General features: G+C 36.4%; 1 protein-coding gene across 4 annotated transcripts in view; it reads right to left on the reverse strand.

Moving 5' to 3' along the window:
* LOC106882820 (RING finger protein 121) overlaps positions 1–17,579 on the reverse strand; it is a 47,870-nt gene that overhangs the window by 1,996 nt on the left and 28,295 nt on the right. For all 4 annotated transcript variants that reach the window (XM_014933607.2, XM_014933606.2, XM_052968990.1 and 1 more), the window contains 5 exons: positions 14,407–14,548; positions 11,312–11,466; positions 6,822–7,050; positions 5,238–5,371; positions 2,112–2,213 (listed from right to left, as the gene is read on the reverse strand). In XM_014933607.2, coding sequence (XP_014789093.1) covers positions 2,112–2,213; positions 5,238–5,371; positions 6,822–7,050; positions 11,312–11,466; positions 14,407–14,548 — 762 coding nt within the window. The remainder of the gene's footprint in view (positions 1–2,111; positions 2,214–5,237; positions 5,372–6,821; positions 7,051–11,311; positions 11,467–14,406; positions 14,549–17,579) is intronic.

A 17,579-nucleotide genomic window follows, 5' to 3' on the forward strand; every position in this document is an offset into this window, starting at 1 on the left:
ATATATATATATATATATATATATATATATATATATATATATACATACATTTGTGTGTGTGTGTATTATAAGTCATGCTTGTTTGGCAAGTGATTTTATCTGAGGTCTATGTTGAAAATTAGACCATGAAGAGTCATTTTAACCATTTAAAGATACACGGGAACTGTTACATAAACCTTTTCTGTTAATTTCTTAATAAGTACTTTCTACTTTGTATTCTCAAAAAAAGTTTAAGCCCTTCCTACAGTATATCCAAGATACAGATATGTGGTGAAATAAATAGTGAATGTGACAGTTTTTGAACTGTTAAAAGGCTAAAATAATTTTTCTTTGTATATTCCTGTAACCAGGAGAGTGCAGTAGGTCCAGATATCGTTTAACGTCCGCTTTCCGTTCAAATAAAATCATTATCTAACATTCATTTTAATATTCTGTTTTTCACAAAACAGAGAGCTAATAGCAGATTTCATTTTAATTATTGAGACTCCCTTGATCAAAATCCTGGTTATACCAATGTGTGTGTAGAGATTTGTTTGATGTTAATAATTCCTACTGTCACTACTTGGTGTTGTTGCTTGTGTACCCTTTATAACTTTTACTTGTTTCACTCATTGGACTGTGGTCATGCTGGAGCACGTCTTGAATGTTTTAGTCAAATCAACCTCAGTACTTACTTTTTTAAGTCTGGTACTACTGGATGTTATACACCACTAGTCACAATACACTTTCAAGCATTGTTGTCTGGGTGGGCAAGCAAACATTCTCCCTGAATGGAACACTAGTTACCCTTTTACAGCCGAGTGGACTGGAGCAATGTGAAATTAAGTGTTTTACTCAAGAACACAATGCATAGCCAGTTTTGGAATTGAAACAATGATCACAGGATCATGAATGCAACACCTTAACCACTAATCCACATGCCTTCACTCAATAATGGTTTCAAAGTTTGGCATGAGGCCAGTAATTTGGCAGGGAAGGGGTAAGAAATTTTGTTTTGTTTTTCAACGCAAACTCACCTTTTTAGCTACGGGGAATACGAATCTGCAAAAAAATTGCCAAAAATCAACATTTCTAAATTACCCCCACCCTAGTACACATCAACCCCAGTACACAGCTGCTACTTGTTGTATCGACTCCGAAAGTATGAAAGACAAATCGACCGTGGTGGAATTTGAACTCAGAATGTAGCAACAGGCAAAATGCCACAAAGCATTTCGCCTGGCATGCTAACAATTCTGCCAGTTTGCTACCATAATAATAATAATGGTTTTTAAATTTTGCCACAGGGGCAGCCATTTTGGGGGAGGGAATGTGACAATTACATCGACCCCAGTGTTCAACTACTACTTAATTAATCAACCCTGAAAAGATGAAAGGTAAAGTTGACCTCTGTGGAATTTGAACTCAGAACATAAAGAGGGACAAAATACTGCTAAGCACTTCGTCTGGCATGCTAACGATTATGCCAGCTCACCACCATAATAATAATAAAAATAATAATAATAATAATAATAATAATTATAATAATAATAATCCTTTCTACTAAAGGCACAAGGCCTGAAATTTGATGGAGAGGGGACTAGTCAATTACGTCAACCCCAGTGTTTCACTGATACTTGATTTATCGACCCTGAAAGGATGAAAGGCAAAGTCGACTTTGGTGGAATTTGAACTCGCAACATAGCAACGGGCAAAATACCACTAAGCATTTCATCCAGCGCACTAACAATAATTGACCTTGTTGGAATTTGAACTCAGAATGTAACAACAAGCGAAATACTGCTAAACATTTCACCAAACATGCTAACGATTCTGCCAACTGCCGCCTTAGGCCAGCTCAGAGGCACAAAAGCAGAAATTTTAGTTCATTGATTGAATTGACCTAGTACATGACAGGTGCTATATTTTATCGACTCCAGAAGGCAAGGTTGACCTTAGCAGGATTTAAATTCAGGTGGTAAAGGAATGGGTTTCAATACCATCAAGTATTTTGTCCTTTCTATCAGTTCTGTCATTCTACAGCCAACAACAACAATAATCATAACAATTTTAAATGATATTTTGAAGAAAAAAGTGGAAGACTAAATAAATAAAATAAATAAAAAGGATACGGTCCTGGAAACATTCTCTTGAGATCAACCTTTTCTTTGCAGTAAGGACATGTTTGTTTTTTACCCACGATACACCAGCCTCGAATGCAGAACTCATGGAAGCTGAGCCAGGAGAAAGCAGTTAAGGTCAAGTAATCAGTTTTAGATGATTGATAAACAGGGATACATACAATTCTCTCTCTCTCTCTCTCTTACATACATATGCATATCCCAAGCTGTACACTGAAGACAAATGTATTTACAAATTATATATCATTCTTTCAATAAAGATTTGTTCTTTTTTTCATTGGCTACAAGGGATCCTTGTGTTGGATCAACACATGAAATACAAAATATTTTATGCAAAAAGATTACAAAACATGTCAGTGTAAACATATAAAACAATTGGGAGAAAAGTAGAATGTAAAAAAAAAACATATTAGAACTTAAATCACAATGCATATTGGTTGATTGGCAAATTGAAGGACAATGCAGAGTCAAGAGAACATAAGCTCTCTAGCACTGGTACCACCAAAAATAATAAAATATGCACCCAGTACACGCAGTAAAGTGGTTGATTTTAGGAAGGACATTCACCTGTTAAAATCACACCAAAACTGAGACATTTGAACAAGATATGGTTCTCTCACTTGTCCAACTCTCCAACCCATGCCAGCATTGTAAAACCCACATAAATGATGATGATATGAACAGTGGAGTAGAAACTGCCACTTATGAAGGATTGGGGCTTCCCAAGACACTGACCACCTTTACTTCAAGATAACTAGCCTTTTCTGATTAAAGATAGTTCCAGTACCAGGTATAAATTATGAGAAAAAAAAAATAAGACAGTGGAAGAATGGCTCAGTTTTTACATTGTTAACGACAAAATTACAGGTTCCAACCTTGCTACAGCCACTGTGTTGTGTCTTCTTAGACAAGACACTCTACTTACCACATCAGTATATCAAGCAGTATAATAGGTACCACAACTTCTATGTCTTAAACTTTAGTTATTTTATCTTGAGATATGGGACTCACTCCACAACGTCAGTGTTTTCTCTGTCAAACAGTAAAACTCTGTTGTGTCTCTTTTCTGTTCAATTTAACCATCAAGGACCGAAGCTCAGCTAGTGTCACAGTGTGGTGAGGAGTAAAAAAATGATAAGGTTAATGTGCTATGGTCTTGATTGTGCTTTACCTTCAGTGCTAAATGACGAGGTAGTACATAGCACAGATCTTTTAAGTCAAGAATAGCAACTGATGCTGGAGCAAAGATACTCTGACATGCTGAAACACCCATGAGAGTAAATAGATTTGAACCAGTGAGCTCTGGCTCAACAGTCTAGAAATATCTCAGCAAGAAAGTGAATCTCTGTCTCATCAACAACATTTTAACATCTACATTTCCAAACTGGGTTGGATAAGTCAGTAATACAACATATTACAACCTGTTTCAGTCATTGATCATCTTAAAATCTGACTCTACTAATGACTTCAACCATGTCTTTCTGAACTGCAACTCTTCCACAAGTAGATAACCATTTACAATTCAGAGCACTTTTTCACCCAACACTTACCATATCACTACATCACATGTCTATTATGTCTACACAACAGTTATTTCCCTTGCAAATATCCTTTCTTTTCAACTATGGGCACACGGTGTAGATTTTTTGGGGAGGTGGACAGTTGATCACATCGACCCTAGGACCCAACTGGTACTTAATTTATCCTTTTCTACTCTGGGCACATGGCCCAAAAATTTTGGGGAGGGGGCCGGTCGATTAGATCTACCCCAGTACACAACTGGTACTTAATTTATTGAACCCGAAAGGATGAAAGGCAAAGTTGACCTTGGCGGAATTTGAACTCAGAACGTAGCGACGGGCGAAATACTGCTAAGCATTTCGCCCAGCGTGCTAACAATTCTGCCAGCTTGCTGCCTTTTCCTTTGCAAATATCAACTGATGTCTTCTCTACCCATCAGTTCTAGAATCATCTATGCTCCACCCATCATTTATCATCATTATCAATTTGCATCCACTTTTCCATGTTGGCATGGGTTGTATGGGCTGTCATAGACTGAGTCAATTCTTATTTGGGTTTACTGCCCTTCTAGACAGATCAGGAACCACACCTCATGAGTACATTCCATTTTTGGTTTGTTTTCTGCAGCTGAGTGCCCTTCCTATAGTCAACCATTTTACACAGTGTACTAGGTGCATATGGTATCAGTGCTTGAGAGACTGTCATGTCCTAAAGTTAAAATTATTTATTCTCTACAGCCTCCATATTCATATAGCATTCATATTTAATGTTATTAAACAACAACAACAACAACAAGCATAGTAATAATTTCTTTCAGTCATACACACACGGCAACAAATTTAATGAGAAGATATAATTGATTATATTGATACTACAGTTCTATATTTAAGAGATGAGGAATTATGTACATTATTTACATTATTTACATTTGACGGATATTTGTTCTCATCTTGTTTGTTGTTAACACAACGTTTCAGCTGATATACCCTCCAGCCTTCTTCAGGTGTCTTGGGGAAATTTTGAACCTGAGTTCTCATTCCTAAGGTTAGTAGTTTGCGCTCTTAACCACTACGCTATATGCTCGTGGGCATATGGCATACTAACCCCAAGATTCCGAGTTCGATTCCAGGCAGTGACCTGAATAATAATAATAATAACATCAAAAAATACCTTAGGAATGAGAACCCAGGTTCAAAATTTCCCCAAGACACCTGATGAAGGCTAGAGGGTATATCAGTTGAAACGTTGTGTTAACAACAAACAAGATGAAGACAAATATCTGTCAAATGTAAATAATGTATATTGATACTAGTACTCGACTTATTTTACCAAGCCTAGAAAGATGAATGCTGAAGTCAGCTATGATGTGATTTGAACTCAGAAGAAAGATGTAAAAACAGTGCAAATATTCTGTTCTTCACACCATTACACATAAGCAAATAATAATAATTGAATACATAACAACAGCATACAAACAATTGTAATTATATTTATATTAGGTTCCAGATATTGAAGGTGTTGCACCTGTGTGTGGAGATGAGGGCAGGACAAAACCAGGTTAGGATAAATTGATGCCAGACACGTGATAAAGGATACATATGATTACATGTTAATTTGCAGGTTTTTTCTATGATTGCATTCTCATTGTTCATAACAAGAATGTCATTACCACACACTGCGCACATGTTCTGTTCCAACGTCTTTGTCGGCAAACCAGTGGTTGTATAAAACTGTAATGAAATTCAGACAAATATATTAGCATGTTTAATTAATAAAAGCAGTGAACGGTAGCATGATACTATAACTGCAGTTTTCTTTGGTTAATAATTTTATTGCTGATACAGTTTATGAAATGGGGGAAGGAGAGGTAAGGCATACAGTTATTGTATAAAACTATAAGGAGCCTGTTAATTAATGATTTTCAATTATAGGTACAATGTTGTTGCACTCCGTCGCTTACGACTTCGAGGGTTCCAGTTGATCCGATCAACGGAACAGCCTGCTAGTGAAATTAACGTGCAAGTGGCTGAGCACTCCACAGACACGTGTACCCTTAATGTAGTTCTCGGGGATATTCAGCGTGACACAGTGTGACAAGGCTGACCCTTTGAATTACAGGCACAACAGAAACAGGAAGTAAGAGTGAGAGAAAGTTGTGGTGAAAGAGTACAGCAGGGTTCGCCACCATCCCCTGCCGGAGCCTCGTGGAGCTTCAGGTGTTTTCACTCAATAAACGCCCGGTCTGGGAATCGAAACCACGATCCTATGACCGTGAGTCCGCTGCCCTAACCACTGGGCCATTGCACCTCCATAGGTACAATAAATCAGGGGGAAAAAACAATATCTAAATAAACTTACATAAAGAGCAGAAAGAAATTTGATTAATTAATAAGTACTCAGAAGGACATAGGCTGTAAGGTGAAGGTGCTTTACTATTAATAACCACATAGATGCCAGTGCTGCTTGACTGGCACCCGTGCCAGTGGCATGTAAAATGCACCCACTACACGCTTGGAGTGGTTGGCATTAGGAGGGGGCATCCAGCTGTAGAAACCTTGCCAAATCAGATTGGAGCCTGGTTCAGTTGCCTGGCATACCAGTTCTCAGTCAAACCACCCAATCCATGCCAGCATGGATGTGTAGATGACCAACATGCTAAAAATGGCAGCTAAATCTCTCATTGTCTTGAAAAAACAATGACACTTTGGAGAATGTGTCTTGGAAAAGGACAACATTTTGGATAATGTGATTGTGGATGTATTATCGGAGAAAAGATGGGATGTCAAGACTAGAGTTCCTCTGGTCATAGATCTGCTAGATCAGGGCTAACCTAGCATTCAATAATAACACCAAATAAACATCACTATGTTTTGTCAAAAGATGTCAATAATCACACTTTTAAATGAATCATGTACAATGTTCTTCCAGCAAACATTGACCACCATGACAAAGATCTGATGAACCCAATGTGGAAGCATTTTTATGGTCACTTCATCTGCTAGAAATAGCAGACAAATCTCCCTCAAAACATACTCTACCAACTTAAGAAAGTAAGAACATTTTCGATAATATAGCATATGATCTCAGGCCTGGTTGGTACCATAGCCAATACAAAAACTAAATCTATGGTGGAGAGACAATAACTGTATTTTAATCAAAGGTCAAGACATACATACTTACCCCAATATGTGCTGCCATAGTGTCAGAGCAGACCTCAGCAAAATCACGGCCTACCACACCAAAGTAGAGGCCATAGAAAAGCACAAGCAAACCTAAATCCATGGCAACTTGAATCTTGGTTTGCAGAAAGATGTTGAAACCAAAGAGAGTGAACATTATTATTACATAACCTATGATGCCAACTGCATAACTGAGCTTATAGACTGACAGAAACCATTTGTACACCAACCTGAAAAATCACCAAGGTAAAACATGTAATAACACTTAATAGAAAATAGATGATAAGTTACATTTCTTTAAATAATTGTTTGTGTGTGAGTTTATTAGTGTGTGTGTGTGTGTGTGTGTGTGTGTGTGCATGCATGCGTGTGTGTGTGTGTGTGTAGTGTTTAAGAACATTAGATCATTAAAGTATTTTATACATGCTTATAGTAAAGTGCATATGCCCATTATGTATACACACCTGCACACATTTTTAATGAATATATATTCACACACAAATGCTTATGTACAGAATATGGACAACAAAATAGCATAGGTATGCATCTTACTTATCTTCTGGGGTAGAGGTAATTAATTAATATTCAATGTAAAACATAGGTTGAAAGTTCAAATTGAAATGAAATTAAATGTTGTGTATTGTGTGTGTATATGTATAGTTTTTTTTACATCTGTAGATGCACTTTGATGTTTAAATATCTCACCATACAATTATATTTATGCTATTACTAAATTTAAGTCAAAGTTGTACATAAACTATAGAAATACAGATCAAAATGAAACTAAACACACATACTGTCATCTTCTAACCAACACCAGAGTATCATTAGAATGAAAGAAGATTTCTCCAGTGAAAAAGATTACTCTCTCTCTCTCTCTCTCTCACACTCACACACACACACAATGCCACTATAGATTTTAAACAGCCTGTTTTTTTTTCAACTAAGATTAGGTTGGGTAAGACTTACTGTGGCAATATTCTATGACCACAGGTCCTTTTCCACTCTAACTCTTATTTGTTTTCAAGTAGTATAGTATTTTATTCCTAGTGTTTCACAAATTGAACTGCCAGGTCATAGGACACACTGTTTAGAGTGGAACATAAAGAAACATTATTGCTGCCTAAGTAGTGCCAATGCAAAGATACACACACACACACTTACACATGCAGTACAGTCTTCCATACAGTTTCTGTCTACCAAATTTCACTCAGAAGGCATTGCTGAACCCATGGCTATGGTAGAAGACACTTGTCCACTGTGTCATGCAATAGGACCAAACATGAAACCATGTGGCTGCAAAGGAGCTTCTAAACCAAACAGCCATGTTTGCACTAATATATAAAGATGCATTGTGTGTGTGTGTGTGTGTGTGTGTTTGTGTGGTGGGGGACATACAAATGACATCTTCAAACTACCCCAAGTAAAAATCCAGAGGAAGACATATACATGGAAAGACTCACTCACCAGCTACCTATTTAAAACTGTATATGGTTATGATATATTCACACTTAGAGTTTGCTTCACCAGTCTGGAACCCCTACCTTCAATCTCCTGGAAACTGTTCAGAAACATCAAACTAGATGAATACTTGCCATCAGGTAGCTACCATACTCTAAATGTCTTGCTTCTCTGGGCATGGGCATGGACACATTTAAGCTTTGATGTCTAGCAACCTACTTGGTAGAAACCCACAAGATTATCCACCATCTTTCCAACAACAACCTTGGGCACCTTATTGAACTCCACATCTCAAACACTCATTGACATGCTTACAAAATCCAAAAAAACAACACAGCACCCATGATTTTGTGAAACATTTTTTCATGCTCAGAATTGCTGAAACATGCAATAAACTACCCACATCAGTTGTTAGCTGTTGGGACACAACGTTCTTCAAAACTTCTATGCATCCTGAAAATCCCTAACACTACACCTAATGTCCCCACCCCTGGCTTTTTTTTATAACTTATTTATTGTTCACTTTCATGTCTTTTTGGACATTATTCTATGTAAGCTTATGAAAAATTCCTGTATTTATATGGTAGTACGTGCTACGTCTATAATCTGTCTATAAGTGAGGAAATGAAAGAGAAAACATATCTGATAAGTTGTAGTGCACCTGAGCACTGTATACAATATGTTCATCAATAGTATTTTAGTGTTTGAATAGCAGGAGCAAGGGAGATAACCTTCTTTGTTCTTAAAAGTTAAATTTTATATAGAAATTACTTAGATAGGTTCCGGCCGATGTTGGCCCAGGCCATGTCTAATTAAATAGCACCACCTGGAAGAGATACACAGTCAGCTCTTGGGCACCATAGCCCATTCAAGCAGAGACTTATTGTTTGCAGAGACATATCCAGGTGTTGGTGGTTTGTCTGGTATTTGTTGGAGGTAATCATCTAAGGACCAATAATGATAAGGTTGCTGCTATCTCATCTGTTGGACTTCTAATTGCCAAAGGCAACACTCTCCATGGTACTGCAGAAGACATGGTTGAGATTCTGCAGATACAATACTACTCTGCTTTCAGCAATCCCAGTATTGTTAACCTGGCCAACATATAGGAAAAAAAACAAACACAGCACACCTTTTCTGGCACATCATTTCATGCCTTGGACATCATAACAGCTATTAGCAAAATAGAGAAGAGATGTTAAAATGTAAGAGAATTTTAATTCATGCAGACGATCGTTTCGAACAGCGATATAAAAATCAGGCAAATTCATGGCTGAATTTCTTTTCAACCATGAATTTGCCCGATTTTTATATCGCTGTTTGAAATGATCGCCCTTCATGAATTAAATTTCTCTTACATTTAAACATCTCTCTCCATTTTTAACAAATTTGCTGAGTTTTATGGGATTCCTTTCCATTAATTCACATAACACACTATATATAAATATATATATACATCATCATCATCGTTTAACGTCCGCTTTCCATGCTAGCATGGGTTGGACGATTTGACTGAGGACTGGTGAAACCGGATGGCAACACCAGGCTCCAATCTAATTTGGCAGAGTTTCTACAGCTGGATGCCCTTCCTAACGCCAACCACTCAGAGAGTGTAGTGGGTGCTTTTACGCGTCACCCGCATGAAAACGGCCACGCTCGAAATGGTGTCTTTTATGTGCCACCCGCACAAGAGCCAGTCCAGGGGCACTGGCAATAATCTCGCTCGAAAATCCTACAAAGGCCAGTCAGGCAGTACTGGCAACGATCTCACTTGGCCTGCCAGGTCTTTTCACGCACAGCACATTTCCCTATATATATATTACAGTGAGTTTCTGCACAATTTCTGTCTACTAAATTTACTTACAAGGTATTAGTTGGGTATGAGGTATAGTAGCAAACATTTGACATAGGTGCTACACAGTGCAATGGAACTGAATTCAAAACTACATGGTCGCAAAATGAACTTCTTAACCATACAGCCATACTATACAGGATATATTTTAGCCAACACTGTATGTAACAGACAAATGTACAAGTCCTCTCTCTCACTCTCTCCGAGTGTGTAGGGTGATGAAATCAACGTGGTTGAATTCCACCTGAACATCAGCAGGTATATGTTCACAGGAAAAAAATGTGAGCTGAGAGTGTGGTGCAACTGCTTGTAATATCACGAATTTCATTAGGCACACCCATGGACCAGATAGGGTGTCAATCTAAGCAGTATGTAACACCTACCAACTGTGTGCTATAATCAACAAGTGAAGAATTTAAATTTCAATTAGTTACATCTTATCAGCTTCAGTGTCATTTGAATCACGCAGGTTTTCTCACAAATTGTTTATATCAGTTAATATTTAAAATAAATAATCTAGTGGCATAGATTTGGCAATTAATGTCCAAAAAATATATAATTATCTAATTAGAGATCTTACAAATTTATTCTAGGTAAGAAATCTCTCAATCAAGAATAATTTAGGGGTCATAAACACTACAGAGAAATTCTGGTTTGGTTACTGAAGAACCATAGTTTCAACCAAGCCTGAGTTTCATAAAGTTCCTGTGTAGGGTGCAACTATGACTGTAACCACACAGCCATGCTTGCACACTGAGATCAATCTCATGTCTTCTACCATAGCTTCAGTTTATTTAATGTGTCGTGAGTGAAATTTGGTAGATGATAAAGCTTCAAAAAAGTTACTGATTAATGTCAAACAAAAATATCTTGTACGACTTATTCCATCCAACTCTCTCTCTCACACACACACACACACGCACATATGCATGCACGCGCGCACGCACACATCTCACTATCAGAAATCAGAAATGTAAAGAAACTGATTATCTCATTGGGAAACTGTTCACAAAATATATGATCTAAAATCAAATAAAAATCTTCGAATGTCTTCTTAGTCATATCATGTAATCTTATATAAAATTCTTGTATTTAAATGGTAGTATATGCTATGTCTATAATGTGTGTATAAGTGAGGAAATGAAAGAGAACTGTGCTCTTTGAATAAGTAACAGTACCTGGGTGTTGTACCAGTGAGAGGTTTCCGTGTTGCTCGAAAGGTCACATAAGCTGTGATGATGGAGAAAATCAACCAGATGATAATGAAACGGACCCAATGGTATTTGATGGAGAATAGCACAGGTATCAACCACATTCCTATCAAGGTGGCTCTCTACAGTGGTATAAAAAAATTAGTCACTGGTTAGGATAAATAAGGTGAAGACAAGACAGATTGGATACAACAGAACAGACAGGAATAAATAAGAGAGCAAGGTAAATTAAATGATATATGACTGAAAGGGTGGGGGAATAGATTAGTATAAATGGAATAGGAAATAGAGGCTAGGAATAAGTTAAATAAGATGGAAACAAGGAAACAAGTGAGATAAGATGAGGATATGTTAGATGGGATGGAGACAATTGAGAGACAATAGGGACAAACTAGAAATGGAGGGGAAAACTAGGTGGTATGAGAACAAATTAGATAGGATGGGGCCATATTAGATGAAATAAGTAAGATGAGACAGTGAGAAAAGATTAGATGGAATAGTTTAAATTTAATGTGACAGAAGATTGGACAAGAAAGAACAAGGTAAGTGGAACAGACAGAAGGAGAGGAGACGGTGGAGGATGGACAGACAGAGAAGACATGCTGGTGGCCAGACATACAAAGAGACCATATTGGAGGACAGAGATATAGAGAGGAGAGACAAAGAAGACATACAGGCTCAGAACATTGAAGAACAGAAGACATATTAGAGGGCAAATACACAGAGTACATGCTGAATGTTAGACTAAAAGTACACACAAAGAATAGAAACAGAAATGAAGTCAGACATACAGGTTGATTCAAAAACAAAGAGAATTAAATATATGTATCATGTCACAGCATTTATTACACAATATTTATTGCCACATAGTATTTTGATGTCATATGCAGTACATATAAAGTCAAACACAGAGTTTATAATGTCACAGTATGTGTCATGTCACACATGGTACAAGTTTTGTTATATAAAACACTTATCATGCTGTATGCAATATTATGCCACAATAGTTAACATATCACAATATTTATAAAGTAAAACAGAATTTATTATGTTACACACAGTATTTATCATATATAATACAGTATTCACAGTATAGTAAAAGAAAAAAAATTATTATTGTAGACAAAAGGCAAAATTATAGTTAACCAAATCAAACAAACATAGTTAAAATATTTAGCTAATTAAGCAGGTGGCCTTCAGCATATAATATAGGAAGGTTTACAGACCCAAGAGCTCAATGCCTCCAATAAGTTTAAGAACTTGTAACCAGTAAGATACTATGGTACCTAAATCATTCAGACATTTCACCAGTCATCAACTGTCTGTCTTGCTGTCTTTCTCTCTCTCTAAGCATAATATTTATATCTAAGAAATGTCATTTATTCCTCATTATTTTTCTTTTGATAGCTAAATTTGTCTTCAATGAATTGAAACTTTAAGCAGGTTTTTCAACCACAAAGTGCTCTATTAGGATTAAGGGCTCCATCTAAGTCTATCCAATATAGAAGTGGCTGTTACAAAAATGATGACGGTTGCACAAATTCAGTCTCTTCATACAGATGTCTCATGGCCAAATATGGCACTTGATTTCCAAATGTTATTAAATGATTACAAATTTACCTTTTCCTATGCAGTGAAAAAAGAAATGATAATAACCATAACCCTTTTCGGGGCCTCTGAGGCTAATAGACACAAGTTATCCTTAGACTGAGTTTCTTGCCTGGTAGTTACAACAAAATGGATTCTGCTAAGGCACTCAAGATTCAGGTGGGGTGTTAAACCAGTGCCAACCCCACCAAGAATAACAATAGTCCTTTGAATTAGCTTCCAAGCAGTTTCCATCAACTAAATTTCATTTACAAGGCATTGCTTAACCTGAGGCTATAGTAGAAGACACTTACCCAAGGTAGCATGCAATGGGGTTTGTGCAGAAACCGAGCAGTTGCAAAGTGAATTTCTTAAATAAAGAACCATGCCTGCACCCACTAAATTTTATCACCAACAACAGTAACAACAAACAATCCTTAAGTCTAAGAGGAAGCCTCTATGTGGTCACTTGACTTGCTAGAAACAACAGCAAATTTCCCTCAAATCAAACATTACTATCTTAAAAAAAGGAAAGGGTACATTAGATTATGCAGTCTTAATATACTATGTCTCTGATAAAAAGAAAAGATGGTCACACCTGGCACATCTTTGATTACAGGTCAGCTGTATTAAAGTTAACTTGAGGTTAAATAACAAATATTTTCCTGTACATTTTAATGCTTTATTGGAATGGAAAAGTTTGCAAACCTTGAAGACTTGAAACAAGATCAACAGGAGATTTGGAAAAGATCCTTCAAGATACTAACATCAAGGATGAGAAATGAAAAAAAAAAAAAAAAGAAAAGGTTTCTGGTCTCAAAATAACAATTATGTTGGGTCAAGACAGACTTACTCATGTAGTCTAGTGAGCATTATTTAAAAAAATGGAGAACTGATTGACTCCCACTTCTCTTCTTAGGACAAGACTTTACTCAAGGCACAGTACTGGCCATCATTTTAGGCAATATAAGCACTAGTACTAGAATGAATTAAATGTATAGGAGGCCCTGGAATATTTTGAAGAGAGACATGTTTAATGAGACAATATGGAAATTATTTTCAACAGACTAAGGAAACAACAATGAACAAACAAAACCAAACATTCTAAAAATAAATAGCAATAGATCTGCAATGTTAAATATTTAAAAGAAAGATTTTAAAAAATGGAAGTAAAGAAAGCAATCTAGAAGAAATATTAAAACCTTTTTGATACCATCTCCACCTCACCTAAGATTACCTCTGGTTTACAGATATAAAACTGTTCACATTTGAATTAAAACCTTTCATTAATAATTTATGTAAGAAACTTCTGTTATGTTCCTAATATCAGATTAATAAACTAAATAATGAAAATGTTATTTTACTAAATCTTCCCAATTTCTTGGTTACTTTCAAAATTAATTAAAACATATAAGCAAAATATTTCATTAGCAATATGGCAAGTAAACGGTTAAGAGAGAAGAGTAAGATATAACCTGATATGATTTGAAGTGACGTTTCTTCCACTGCATGAGGATGATCTGTGCAATACCAAGGGTGACCAACAGGATAAGCACCATCTCTGCGTGCATTGCTTCATGGCCACGGTGTTTTTCATGTAGCCTCTGGTGTTCAATTCTTCGACAGAAGAAACAAAATGCCTGATATTAATTTAGGGTTTAATGTCAGGCATTTTGTTTACAGATTTTCTTTTTTCATTAAATCTCTGACATTACAAAACACATTTTAATTGAAACATGAAAACCAAGGATAACTTTGGATGATAGAATGTGATGAATTAACTGTCCTTCTCTCCCCATTGTCTGCAAAATGCTATTTAACCTGACTTTGGAAATCTGGCTTCATGTCATCAAGACGGTTCATTATAACATTGAGAATTTACTAAACCATGCTGTTAAATATTAAATGTAATGAAAACTATTCTTAAATTACAAGACTGTATTTATAATATGCATACATTTTTATACACAGACACATATGCACATAAATACACCCATATGCATGCATACATATACTGGCAATACTAATTTGACTAGGACTTCAAGTTTTACCTTTAACATCTTATTCAACCAGGTAAAACTTGAAGTTCCAGTCAAATCAACATTATCAATAAATTTTACTCTACTAAATGTTTAGAGTATATATCTACATTATATATCATACACACACACACACACACACATATATATAAACATACATTTATATGTATATACATATGTATATATATATACATATATCTACATATGTAAACATACATCTATATGTATAAACATATATTACATATATATATCTACATATGTAAACATATCTATATGTGCTGGTGGCACGTAAAAAGCACCTACTACATTCTTGGAGTGGTTGGCATTAGGAAAGGCATCTAGCTGTAGATATTTTGTCAGATCAGATTGGAGCCTGGGACAGCCCCCTTCTGGCTTGACAGTCCTCAGTCAAACCATCCAGCTCATGCCAGCATGGAAAGCGGACGTTAAACAACGACAACAATCATCATCATCATCATCATCATCATCGTTTAATGTCCGCTTTCCATGCTAGCATGGGTTGGACGATTTGACTGAGAACTGGCGAAACCGGATGGCAACACCAGGCTCCAATCTAATTTGGCAGAGTTTCTACAGCTGGATGCCCTTCCTAACGTCAACCACTCTGAGATGATGATGATATATATATATATATATATATATATATGTATATATATATGTATAAACATATTATATATACATATATGACATAAATATGAGGGTGGGCTGAAAAGGTCAAAGGCTGACTATGAAGGGGTGAAATCTTGCATGCATTCATTTCAATTCTTAATAACTGCATTGTTTCTTTCCAGGTAAACTGACATTTCACTGTTTAAACAAGACTTCAAATGTAATAAGTAGTGATTTCTCTAGAAAATGAACAAAATTTAGCAAGGACCTGTAGAAAAAGATTTTCTCTCCTAAGGACATTCATGCTGACAAGGTTGCTGAATTAGGGGATGACACTCCAGTTTTATCAACAGTGAGCAGCTTAATTTAGGAGGGATAGAGAGAATCTTGACGATGACCCAAGGTCTGGGCGTCCTGCACCTACCACCTCTGAGGAAAATATTGATTGTCCTCGCTACATGGTAATGAATGACAGGTGATTGACTATGAATTGAATAGCCAATGCTATTAGTATATCCTGTGTGGGAGTTGAGAATATTCTGCACAATAAACTTGGCATTAAAGGTTTTTGCTCGGTAGGTGTCACATCTGACACCGGATCAAAAGATCACCAGGCCGATCAAATCATGGGAAAATCTAACATTGATTGAGGCAGATCCAGCTGGTTTCCTTGAATGTTTACTAAGCCAAGATGAGTGTTGGGTTCATCACTTTGAACCAGAAACAGACAATCCATGCAGTGGAAACACCCCTCCTCATCTGCTCCAAAGAAGGCCAATGTCGTTTCATTAGCAGTGAAGGTGATGGCTCCAGTTTTTTGAGATATATATATAAACATGTATACATATATACATACATATACAGGGTGCTGTGAATAAATTGTCTAAATTACACAAAAATGAAAATAACACTGACATCTCATTTTAACAGATATATTTACCAAAATTACATAAAAATATCTTGAAATACTAAAAAGTAAATTTATTCAATAAAATTGCCATTGGCTTCAACCACTGGATGGTCTCCTTGTTTAAGTTGGTGAATGCTGCTATAATCCTTGCCTTCAGTTCTTCTTTGGTGTTACAAAGAGTTTTGTTGGTCTCTCACTCAACTGCGCTCCACACATAATAATCAAGAGGGTTGCAGTCTGGGGAGTTAGGTGGCCAGATGTTAGGGGTGATGTGGTCACAGAAATTGTCTGACAGCCATGACTGGGTTCTCTTGCTTGTGTAGCACGGTACAAAGTCCTGTTACCACACATAGGGTCTTCAAGCAGCCACCCTCTTGACTCAGGTCAACACTACCTCCTCCAGGCACTTGATGTAGGCCTCTGTGTTGAATCTGAGGCCGTATGGGAAGATGAATGGAGGCATAATGTCACCATCACTAGTGATCACTCCAAATACCATGATGTTGACTGGATGTTTGATTTTTATCACTCTTGGTACATGTCCTCAGATTGACACCCAGACACTCTGAAATGTTTGTAATGGAGATTCCGGCATGAATGCCAAGCAGTACAGCATGTTGTTTCCAAATTTCTGGCAGAGTGACTTCCATCATGGTGCTGTTTTTCTCACAGATGGTGCCCAACCAACCCTACTATACTGTGTAGCTGACAAAATCAAAAACAAACAATGTGCATGCAGGAAATTAAAAATATAAAATGGCGATAATTTACCCATCACACTCTGTATATATACACACACACATATATATCAAACATATATATATATAACATATATATATATACATATGTTTATACACATACATACACATACACATATGTATACACACACACATGCATGCATATGTATACACACACACATCATCATTATCATCATCCTTTAATATCAGTTCTCCATGCTGGCATGAGTTGGATAGGGCAATATACATACATATATATATATATATATATATACATATATATAAACACATACATATATATATATATATATATATATATATATATATATATA

The sequence above is a fragment of the Octopus bimaculoides genome, chromosome 6 (assembly GCF_001194135.2).
Source record: "Octopus bimaculoides isolate UCB-OBI-ISO-001 chromosome 6, ASM119413v2, whole genome shotgun sequence".
Classification (NCBI taxonomy): domain Eukaryota; kingdom Metazoa; phylum Mollusca; class Cephalopoda; order Octopoda; family Octopodidae; genus Octopus; species Octopus bimaculoides.